The sequence below is a fragment of the Mya arenaria genome, chromosome 4 (assembly GCF_026914265.1).
Source record: "Mya arenaria isolate MELC-2E11 chromosome 4, ASM2691426v1".
Lineage (NCBI taxonomy): Eukaryota > Metazoa > Mollusca > Bivalvia > Myida > Myidae > Mya > Mya arenaria.
Window position 1 is genome coordinate 16,615,775 of NC_069125.1, and position 13,164 is coordinate 16,628,938.

Sequence of the window (13,164 nt, forward strand, 5' to 3'; positions counted from 1 at the left end):
TTGTAGTATGTGTAAACATGTTTGCATCTTACTCCCATGCATTTCGATTTTATCGAAATAAATTATGATAAGTCATTTGTGTATCATCCATTTTAAACTTTCCCGTGTTTCTCGTGTAGACTAATTTCAGATAATTCAAACGTTTCTTCCCACTTAACGTTTACTACGCAGGAGACAAAACAAATTGTTGTGAGGATTTCACGCCATGAATGGTTAGAAAGCTGTCATACTCTGTGCCCTTCCTGCTGCCGTTTGACTATATTGTTAATGTTTGAAAGCCAATGTTCAGACGAGTCTCACGTCGAATCACTTGCATGTACGAGCATTAAGAAGGAGCTAGATAATATCATTGATAGAACCGTTGTAACTTTTTCACGGAATAAAATGCGGATATAACACGGTGCGGGTTGAGTAAAGGCATGTTTGTAATTGTCACTGAACTATTTATGGATAGATCGTGTTTCCGTGATGTGGCAATAAAAGGAGACTTACGGAACTCATGTTTATCGAAACGTGCAGAATATCTGCCAGTACCATTATATAAAAATTGTGATTAAAATCGTGAAATAAGTAGCACATGTTTGGCTCAAATGACAGTATCATATATTTTACCATTGTCCCAAAACACGTTTCATTGTATGTGCGTGTTTTTTTTTTTAATTCATCTTAGCTCACATGTAGGGCAACTGGCCAAGTGAATTGATACAACTTAATGCTCGTCTGAGCATACTTTTTAAACGACACAATAATTGAAAGGATATTGTAAGTACGTTTAAAACACTATCAAACATAGATTTCATTTTAAGCAGCAGTTTGACAATTCTACTGTGCGATACATATAGAGCATAATATTAATCACAAAGAATGTTTAAATTAAAGAGGTTTCCGAACATTTTCAATTGAATTATCTTTCTTCAAAAGGCACATTATTCGGTCATCACATACATACATACACACGCAAAATGTAGAACTGAAACTCACATACTGTTTAAACGTGGTAACTTTAAAGTTCACAAAGCGACTATTTACAAATGTATTCCATTGTTTGTTTGGGATTAAAAAGGTAACCAGTAAACTATCTAGACTTTAACAAGACTTGAAAATCTTATGACTTATAATGTGTTTGTGTCCCGTGAGGTTTATGCAAATGATACAGTTTACTTTAGGGAATCTTCAGTAAAAAGAAGTTGGGAGAAGCTTGGATAAATTGTTTTTTAACATAAAAAATGCAGAAAAAAGCAGTAGTCTAAAAACAAACAATTGTATAGTGTTTAAAGACAAAAGGATCAGGGCCGATCAGAAACACTCAGTAGTTATCGATTATAAGGGTTACGATATGAATCTTGTTTTATATAACATGAATTGTGTCTCTTCACAAGCCGGTAATTGTGCTGAGCTTGTTCTTATCAGTGTAATCATCGTTGTCATTGGGCAATAAAGATGGTGATTTGCATGCAAACATCAATTTTCTGTAGTAACAATTCCTTGATTCAAACAGATAAAGTATAACACCAGTCAATGAAAGAAAATGCCAAACATGTAACAAACTAGGGGATAAATTCCAATTTTTATTCGAGTGTAACATTTTTGATAACGAGCGTAAGCAGTATATAAAACCATATTTTAATAGAAATCCAAACATATATAAACTTGAACAGTTGGTAAACACAACTAATAAAAAGGATTTTTTGAACATGTGTAAAATGGTATCTGTTATTCTTAAACAACTTCGTTAAACAATACTGATCTTATTTATCTTAGACTTTCTGCATATATTAGTTGACTCTCCCATTGTACTTAACCCATTTTATAACTCGTAAAGTTTCGTAAACACTGCTTGAATCCAATGATCCATGTGCAATATTTATCCTGTTAAACGGGACTATCTGGTCTTTAAATATTTGATTTATTTGAATGTATGTTATGTCTTTGAATCCTCAGTTTGAGCCTCTAAAATGTATTGTCTTTATCAATTACCTCAATTTTTTCATGTTGTGCATGAATTTGAGTTAATTAATGTGTTGACTTGACTTGACTTGACTTGATAGTTTTATCACAGTTGAGCGAAGGGTATATCCTTCAGTACTAAAATTCAAAGCCTGGTTTTTATTTAGCTAGAAATATCGTGGGAATTACAAAAATAATGTCACCACTTATTGTCTGCAATTTACGTGAGCCTTTCCAGTAATTGTCTTTATACTGCGCAGTAGTCCCGATTTCCACTGTTATATTTTGTATTTATAGAAGATCCAAATTAACACGAGTATCTCATGATAATTGCGAAATACAATTCTAAGCATATTATGGCGTAGATTCCATTTCTCTGGGAAACTGCATTATATAATAACTACCGGGAAATTATAAATATTAGATAACAATACATTGACCTTAAGCCGAAACTATGGTGTAGTAATGTTGTAATCTAGATCAATATATAAATTGTTTTTTCTAAAAAAATACTTTAGTTTCAAGAAGCTTTATTACTTCCGGCAAAAAGAAGTTTTGAAATTCGTTTTGGACTCTTTGTACTGTGATAAAAAAGACGTTATAAATAATCAGCATGGTCAGTGAAATTATGTTACACAAACATGATACGTTATGTATAGTCGTTCGCAAATTTAAGTCATTGCCAATTGAATCGTCATAAATAGTTATGCGATAAGCTACAGAAACAAGCTCAGCAGCAAAAAGTTTTGACAGACTTGACATAACGACGATAAGGGTGTGTTCAAACTTCTATGACTTTTGTATTCATACTTTTGATGTTTTCTTGTTCCAGGAGGATATCTCTTACGGGACATACCTAGCTACTTTTGCACAAGGGTGATCGTCATATAGGACACTAATATATGGTCCTTCAGTCCTTTGATATTCTGCAGCGTAAATTGTACAAATTAACACTGATAACTGAAAATGCGAATTATAAAGCAATGAAGAGGTTCGAAAACTACGAACAATTCCCCAATGGACACATACTAAATTTTGCGAAAACATTACAAATAGTAGCTTAAATACCGTTACAAATTCAAATCAACTTGGTCCTTTATAAAAATAATGAAATTTTCAGGGACAAGCCCTATAGTCAAAACTGGAACGATTACTTTGTGAAGAGGTCAGACTTAACATAACACACACCACGTCACGCTATTGAAACAAAGATAAATATCTTAAGAGATAAAAATATTTTTATAGATTATCTTTGGGATTACCGCCTCGCTCAACGAAACAGGACGTTCCAATGTATAGCTATAAAGCAGTATATGTGTACATGGTTATATATTTAGTTTAATTTGGGAAATGTTGCAAAACATAACACTTGAACTATGAAAATACAATTATTTTATTTACCAAAATATTAAAATACAACATTTAACAATATTTGATAGACTGAAAGACTAAACAATATTCAAATGAATAGAAAAAAAAGAAAAAAACGGAGTAACACCAAAATCACATTCTTATGTTTTAGAACAGATATGATAACATTGGTTAAAATTAATTTCATTTGTAAATAAACAATTTTAATAAAATTATTACAATCGACGATTGCCTCAATGTATAATTTGGCTTTCGCAGGATATTATATGATCATGATATGGTCCGTATATTTGTGTAACTATAACTCATATTACAATAAATTATCGGAAATGTTCAAAACAGATAGGAAATATTACTTGATGCTGAGTATAAATACTATTTGTTTAAAAGGACGAAGGGCATATCATGGCATTATTCTGTTTAAACAATATATTTGAACAAAGCCACTGATGCTACAGGGATAATCGATTCTAATGAATTCAGCGCTGTTTTGTGAGAATGTTGTAAGTCCTCTCATAAATGAAAATAGTTACTTGTCTTCCAATCACTCCTCAAAAGAGAATTATAATCATCATTCTGGGTAAACATAATTTATTGTCTCAACAGAGAATGAAATTAATTTCTAACAAAAACAGCGTAAGGCATGTTGTGGTTATATAAAACCAAGTCTGAAACTATATCATTTGCTTTCCCAATTAGAGCTCAGGTATTATGTGACCTTAACCAGTCTTGAAATATAGAATGTTGTTTCAGATAAGGTTGTAATACTTTAGAGTTGATAACGGTTGACCATTTCCAACTAAAGTAGAAATGAATGTTAAGAAATTGGGCGATACTCATATAAGGGCAATTTAAAAAAAATAAAAAAAATAAACGTTTAAATTCAAAGAAAATTCGTTTTTTATTAAAATCATGGTGTCTTCGGCATCGTTATGTAAAACCTAATACTAACCACTTTTTAAAAGAATAAAACAACAATGGTAGCACAATTTAGTAAATGTCGAAATATGTCCTTGATTGAGGAAATCGGACGAAATTTTGCATCTCCTCGCTATGCTTGTGTTCCACTTGTGACGTTCTTACAAAAATAAAATGAAACACACTCAACAACATATTCGCGCAAGATCCATTATATAATATGGTTGCCAACATTTAACTTGATAAAAATCCATGCCTATATAATAACTTAACTTTGCATTGAATATAATCAATGAAACCTTAAGTCATGCATTTATTTTTTATTTAAGACATTTTCTCACAAAATTCTGCTATAGGTTTTATAAACAGTATCCATTATCGGGCTGCACTTACTTACATAGTTTGTGATTGTCTTCGCCTCTGCTAGAATGCCAAACAATATAACACAAGGGAAGATAGAATGTTTTAGATGTTATATAAAAAAATGGTCTGCTAAAATGTATGTTTTGTAATATTTCTCTTGAATATGTTAACAGGCAGGTGTCGATTAAGCCCGTAGTAAAGTTGTTGTTGTTAAAATTGTAGCCGGAAACGTTACCTTCGTTGTCAGTTTATTAATGAAGTATTTTTATATTGAACAGGTTATTTGTACGTACTATATAATAATCTTTTTTATATATAATGTTAATTGATAATCTTTGAAGGTCCAACATTTATTCAATTGATGATATGCAAACATATTAACAAAATAACGGGCATCAAATTAATAAAAAAATAAGTAATAAGTAAGTAATAATTAAAGCATGTCCGGTGAACACACGATGGCAATTGATTTGCTAATAAAATGTGAAATGTTAACAAACGAATACATGGTCAAAAATATGTTCATCATTATTGATATGAAATAAACTCATTATATTTTATGGCTAGAATGCATTGTTCCTTTAAATATGAATTAATGTAGATTAAATAGTTTCCTTAATCATTAAAAACTACAAAGTTTACAATACCAGCACTAGTCCGTTTCCGATTTGAACAATGGATATATTTACGAAGTCATTAAATCTACCAGGTTGTTAGAGCCTAGTTTAAAGATAATATTTATAGGAGCATGTTAAACAGAGATTAGTAAATTGTACAATTTAACAAGGGGATGCTGATTTTTTTAATCAAATTCTCAAAATTTATGTTTCTTAAATGCTGAACTACGAAAATATGTAATAGCATTATATAGTAAATGTCTTTTTAATATATACAAAACGTTGAAAGGCAATGAAGATAAATGTTACAAATTAAACGTTTGAAGTAAGTACCATTTAATTAACAAACTAATCGAAACAAAACATATAGTCACAGCGGCCTTGTAAACGTACAAACAATAAATACAACCAATATAAATATCCATTTATGTTTGTGTCATTGGCAATTTTTCTTCCTCTTCAAGAATTATCATTGAGGTTAATGTCGCGGCTGTATTGACGTGGTGAATAATTTCAATGACCTCTGATTCTTGACTACCTTCCCGTGTTATGCAAGGAGAATATCGGATGCAGTTCGGGTTATAACTTGGTCTTTTTGAACCATTTTGATTTCCATTAGACATATCCCTATTGAAACTGTTCCGTTTAAAACCCAAGATGCTTTTCAATTCAACTCTCTGAAGCTTACAGCGGAACACATAAACTAGTGGATTAATTGCGCAACTTGACAAGGCAAGTACCACTGACAGAGTCTTTACGACGGGGTCAATAGTGTCTGGATCTTTTAAAATGCATTCGAGAATAATGATGATAAAGTACAACAACCAACATAAAATAAATGTAAATAACACCATAAAACTAGTCACCGCGGCCTTTCTCTCATCGCGTCTCCAGAGAACTGACCCGGTTCTGTTGCTGCAGCTTAGCATATGCATCAAACTTTGCACAGAGCTGTTGCGACGACCCCCTCTAAGTGATAACTCGGGGAAATCATTAAGTCCAGATGATATTGTACTGTTCCGTCGAACCTTTTCGCTGCTTACTTTCGCCGCTTTTAAAATGGCACAATATGCACACATGATAATGCATGAAGGCAGAATAAAGCACACTGTAACAAGGAAAATGCTGTAAGACCGATCTCCATAATGTTTACTATATGAAGCTGTCATACATGCAATTTTGAATCGCTGGAATTCATAGCTATTCCATCCAACCATTGGTGGCAGTGAACACAAAATGGCCGAGATCCAAACTGAAGCTATCATTACGGACGCCCGTTTGCTTGTCATTGTCATTGAGTAATGTAATGGTTTTGCGACAGCCAAATACCGATCTATTGCAATAAGCACCAATGTAAATGTACTTGCAGTAAATATCAGGTTCATTCCGAATCCCGAGGCTTGGCACCAAATTGACCCGAACCACCAATCTTGAGAAATAAGCGATGTTAACACGAAAGGCATTACGGCAACGGTCTGAAGAATGTTGCAAACTGACAGGTTTACTATAAACCTATTCGAAATCGTCAAAAGCACTGGCCGTTTGTAGAATATCACAAACACAGAAATATTTCCGACAAAACTCACGATGAATATGCAAAACAAACCAATTGCCATTATTATGACGTTCGATATACCAAGCCGTCCGTCGCTGAAAATATCCTCATTTTTAACTACGGAATCGGACAAGTTCCTCGTGCTTTCATTCAGTTGCATTGCTTGCCTGAACATTGAATTATGTTTAACATCAAACACTTTTGCAATATTCTATAACAATTCGACACACCACTTACATTGTCAAAGAAATTATATTCCACTTCTTGTCAATTGAGAAAAATGCATTTCTTATGTAGGAACTTTTTTAAACGTTTGTGATGATATTCCTTTTAGTTGTGTCATTTCTTTCTTTATTATATATCTATATCGAAATAAATGAGTGTACACTCCAGACTAAATCTCTATTACGCGACTGTGTCACACACATCAAATAAATATACACTCAATTATTACGCGATCGTTCAGCATCCTCTTAACCGAGATTTCTTCCTCAATTCACACCAGTGTTCATACTAGAATCCTGCTCTTTACGTTTCCAATAACTGTCTACTCCCGACGTTGGTGTTTTATCCAGTTTGCTTAGAGTCAGCATCTCATTTCCCAATACCAAGGAGGAGATACTACATTTCAAAGCCAGTTTACCGATACCAGCACCGACGAAGTATGTTTAGTACCAGCCACTCATTTTGCACACCGTCTTCATAAGTCTGGAAATAGACAATGAACAATGTAGTGTTTGGTTTTTCTATGATGTGATGAAAGGACCAGAATGGGTTGATTATTTATGAAATATTTCTATAATAATTCATATTAATCGTAATGATTTTTAATTAAGTAGATTCTTGAAATCACGGCAAATCAGGATGTTATTTTTATTTAATAAATAAATGAAACTGATGGTCATGATATGTACAATTTTTAAATTATTAATTATTCGAATTTTCAGGCAAGTGCACAAATATAAAAAGTACATATATTGAATAACGTTTTCAATAAATGCTGGGTTTTCCGACTAAGCTCGCAGAAAATTATTTCAACAACAGTTTCGAGCAAATATCCATTCTAATCTGTAAGTTTACTTTAAAATCATTTATTCAGCAGTCAACAATGCTTTGATCTCATGTTAACGGCATAACTTAGTACTATGTCTAATTGGTTTAAACGGCCATTCGGTTGCTTCTTTTTGATATTAAAGTATTATTATGTGCATACTCCCGGAAATGTTCTATTAGAGCCACGTACAATTTTCCACCCCCTTTACTTCATCTTAGGGTGTTTGTCTTCAATCACAATTTAAGCAAGATAATCCATTAAGTAAGGAATTTCTGGACTTTTAAGGAATTCTGATTTTTGAGAAGAAACTTTCCCACACCCAGAGTCTCAGTCACAGTGTATTATTACCAGCCAAATGAAACGAAAAAAAAACAACATATTTGGAAACGGCGTTTGTTTCGGGCAAAATCGTTTTCAACATAAATACAAGTTCGTGTCTCATGAAAAAATCAAATTCGAAAACTATCATTAATAAATATGTATAAAAAAACCTGCCTGCATTTTTTACCAACTAATTCCACCGTATGTCATAAGCAGCACCCACGGTACCCCTCCTGTTGACACTTTACGGTTTAGCACCGAGCATATTTAAGTACCGGAGGTATTCAGCGATGGTTTTATGCTAAAAGAACAGAACTTATAAATTTGCTAACACAAAATCAATCGTTAGATGATACTACATTTCCAGAAAATATATTTCAATGCACCGTGTAAGCAAGATTGAAAGTGTTCGCTCTGTCAGTGGTTAGTTCTACATTTTAAGTCTGGTCTATGTTGGGAAGGTCACACTTTATAAGAACATTTTAATTGACAATGCTACCATTTTGACCATATTAGAGATGCCTTACTTTTTCAAATGATTTCAAACATCAGTCTATAAAATGTATTAATGGATACATGTTTGAAACGAAGGCAATATCTTTTCACAAGCACATTGTATGAATTTAAACGTGAAAATACGCGTTAATAACTCGAAACATTGATTAATGCAATGTAATTATAAATAATATACAGAGGTAAAATGTTTATGTTTTATGTTGTGACGTAATGTAATTCTAGTCCAGTATCTTTTAGGCGCCCAAAAGGCTGCTGTTTTTTTATTGCAATGATACTTTCTTTATTAGATTATATGAGGACATAGTTTTAAACCTTGGTAATGCGAGCTGTGTCAGATGATTGATAGAGTCTATTCTCGTTTGTTTTTTTTTGCTCCTGGAATTGACCCTGTAGTTTCTCTGTATTGCATTATCAAAACCGGTTTTACTCAGTTACTTCTTTCACATCCTCTCATTGCTTTTATTGCATGTTTGTTTTCTTCTTGTTGTTTATGTTTTCTCATATATCTGTGTTCACTCTGTCGTTATAAAGCAAATAAAACATTGACATTATCGGACGACAGCAATGTGTCGGAAAATCGCAATATGTCAGAATTATAAGAAGAGTGGATTCTGTTTCCATTAGCTAGAACCCATGTAGTTACGAAAACCCTTTTAACAATCAACGTGTATTGACAAGCAACGTTTTCTGCTAAAACAAATATCTCAGCAAAAGTTAATTCAGTCTTTCGTTAAAATATATATTATATTTATTGGATTGTTTCGTTATCATTTATAAAGTTGTTGTCCTGTCAAGTTCTGAAGAAGAGAAGAAATAATAGAGTAACTCTTTTGTGTGCATGTTTTCCTAAAATTATCACGTTATATCTAGTGGTTTGAATGTATTTCTATAAATACGAAGAAAAAACAAGATGTTATTTCAACACCCTAATCAAGCTCTCTGGCAATGCTTCCCATGAATGTTGTATCATTCTTAAGGGGGTGAGTTATAGTTATCTTGATACTCCAACTGCAATCTGTATTATTAGTATTAGATACTGACGTTGTATATTCCTCAATCTCATTACTGTAGTCCGCATTATTTCATTCTGTCAACATTCGAGAAAATAAAACGATATATGTTTGTCAAATACAATCAGAATACCTCGGTATTTTACCATCGAAAACAACCTTGGATGTATATTGACTGTTTACAATGTCATAATTCTTTACATTTAACTACGCTGCAATTGGATCGCATGGCTATTTTAATCAAGCAGTTAACGCTAAAGATTTTATTCTTAGAACTCTGAATGATTTACACAAAAATTCTATGGGAATCAATTAAAAATTAACACTAACAATTACACATGAAAGCACTTCTCGTTAGTTTTGTACATTCGAAAAAATTGAAGACATTCGGAAAAAATAAAATATGATTTTTTTAGGTACCGATGCTCGAATCGTTACAAATCAATACGGGAGAATGCTTTACCTCCTTGGACAAAATTTCATCACGAGCAAGTGAATATTATTTAGAAAACAGTATACGAAGTCTTTACCTTGAAACATAAAACCAAACTGAAATCGGGAAGTCATATTTAAAGCTGCACTCTCATAGATTTATTGTTTTTACAACTTTTTATTTTTTTGTTTTCGAAATAGCAAATTTTTGCGTAAATATCTGCAAACCAATGATAAAAGTTTGCTGACAAAAAATCAGATCGCAGATTTTCATATTTGCGTTCGAAAATTATTGTTTTATGGCTTAAACCGTTACTAATGGTTTAAGAAAAACGCATAAAACATCTCTTTTTTTAACTTAAATATAAAAATCTGCAATCTCATTTTTTGTCAGCAGTCTTATATAACTGGTTTCCATTCATTTTCGCAAAATCTGGCTCGTTGCAAGACAAAAAAATAAAAAAAGTCGTCAAAACGTTCAATCTGTGAGAATGCAGCTTTAAGGTGGATTGTTAATCCGACGAAACAGTAAAAGTAAGGGACGAAATGCTAAACTCTACGCCAATAACGCGATCTGTTGGTTAGATCTAATTCAAAAAGAAATCGTTATCTGAATAAACAAATATAACGGTTGAATACCCCACGAAGTTCATCGAATCAGAAGGTAAATGACTTTTATATTTTAAAAACGTTTCCTTAGGAATAATATGTTTTCAATTTTAAAGTTCAGTTTGTGCCTTAAATAAGAGAGTCCACAAAGTTTTGTGATTTTTTTTTTAAACAAAATGATGGATATTCATAATTACTGGTTGCTGCTTGAATCGATAAAAATCAATATAAAACGATACGGTACGAACTTTTAAATTACTATGCGTAAAGTTTAGTAATAACTTGTGACTTTAAGGACTTTTTTTCCTGTTTTAACAACGTGTGTTTATGACATTATTATGGCTGCAGTTACGTTCCAGATTACTAAATTTTAGCTTGCTTCTATGGCAGTTCAATTATGGTATTTTAAACTAAATGTACAACAAAATGCCATCTTTTTACAATGATAATTAAAAGAGATGCTCAAGAAATACTTTTATTGAGAAATGACAATAAAATGATTAAAAACTTCAAACATCTGCCGAAGTTACGAAACTAACCAATACAATAATTTAATACTCCTTATGCTAATGTATCAGTGGTTATGGTCGATGGAAAATGAACCAGGTGAAACGATTGTGGCAAACATTGTTTGTTCCTTGGTGGCAGTTTATATTTTATAAATTTGTCGCTATGCATAATTCCACATTAAATAACGGGGAAACAAAGATTGAATCAATAACAATATCAACTAATATGTTCCCATTAAACCAGTTCTTGCCTACAAACTAATTTAAACTCAGCAGGAAGCGTAGGACTATCTTAACTGTATTTGTCGCTTTGATATATAATAGCTGACTACATAACCATGGCTTGGTAATGCTTTAATCAATGGGAAACATTTGATTGGGTTCAGGTTAATTGGCTTCTGAGATCGATGCTCTAATTTTCTTAGAAGTGCAATGCTATGACCGCTTTATTACATGGCTTTATACTTACGGAAACAAAATAAAAAATAAAGTAGATTTACAGTGCAAAAATTTCCTTTGCATAAACGTTCTGCATAATCATCATAGAAGTATGCGATCGATATAGTTTAATAAAACTTTTTTTAATAGTATTATAAACTCGATACCATTTATGTTATGAAAACTAACAGAAATTATTAAAAATGCATATGCATATCTTTATTTTGTATTGTTGTAGTAGGGTTATATCCCAACAGTTATATATCACGTGCTTTAATTTTTATATGTAAACAGAACTTTATAAATGTGTTTCGGATAATTTATTTATTCAGCCGGACAAGATCGACTATGGCATTTTTTTATTTTCAAGAAGCCGTGTTATGCAACAAAGGTTAATGCAATATGATCCGTTGTGCATGGGTACATGTTTACTTTAATCCATCATGATTTAAGCACGAAAGTGACAGCTGTTTTAGAAATGACGCACTGACAATTCGTGCTCCGATTTATTCTCTAGAGCTCCTGATTAGCCTTATTAACACACGCATACCCAATTCTTACGCGGTCATTTTTGAAGCATTGTTTAATTCGGAGGGGGGATAAAAATACTCCTAAGTAAAAAAAGTATTATTCCGGGTGTAAATAATTGTTCGAATAACCCATTAAATGCGAATGTGAGTACATCATGATTCTGAAGCATTTTTATTTTTCACTATGGTCACTAATTGAATTTTGATAGCATCGTTGCTACTTACAATGAACATGTTGGATTTGTCACAAACATAGATAAAATAAAGATTTTTTATACGTATTGTTGTATCTTCAATCTCCTGTACCAAGTTCTTCTGTAGGGACTTGGATGTATTGTTTTACTTTTGATTATTTGAGATTGAGACCTCAATGATCGGTTATTAATCAAAGTATAATTGAGACTTATAAATTTTAGACTATAAAGTGATAACCATGTAATTCATAATTATAGTAAAACGGGATGGTCAACCTACACCAGCCCTTTTTAATCCAGGATTCTTTATGTTAATTGCTGTACTATAAATGAACTTCTGATGTAGGAGAGCGTACATATGATGATATTACATTTATAATACGTCAGAATTATAAATTTACTTATATTAATTTTTTTGTATTTTATATCGTTCTCGTTAACGGGCAGAGACACATGTTTGTAGCTAAACAGTTACCCGTATCGCGCGCAGGATCGGACACCGCGCACTAAGTCATACAACTTTTCAAGCATACGCAGAGGGCCGGATAAATATGGTTCCGTAACCTGTATCGCGCATATTACCAAAATCCGTGCACTAAGTCAAACAATTTCCCAAACGGAACACTTTGGCCATTTACCATCGAAAACCACCTCGGATGTATATTGACGGTTTACAATGTCAGAAATCATTACATTTAACTACGCTGCAAGTAAATCGCGTAGTAATTTCAATAAAGCGGTATAATTAATGGTTTCACTCTTGAGAATTAATTATGTATG

The 13,164-nt window shown here is 32.4% G+C and overlaps 1 protein-coding gene across 1 annotated transcript; it reads right to left on the reverse strand.

Moving 5' to 3' along the window:
- Positions 1-5,641: 5,641 nt before the first annotated feature.
- Positions 5,642-6,931, reverse strand: LOC128230660 (G-protein coupled receptor 161-like). The gene has a single exon (XM_052943103.1). It carries the CDS (start codon positions 6,929-6,931, stop codon positions 5,642-5,644), a length of 1,290 nt encoding a protein of 429 aa, XP_052799063.1.
- Positions 6,932-13,164: the final 6,233 nt, after the last annotated feature.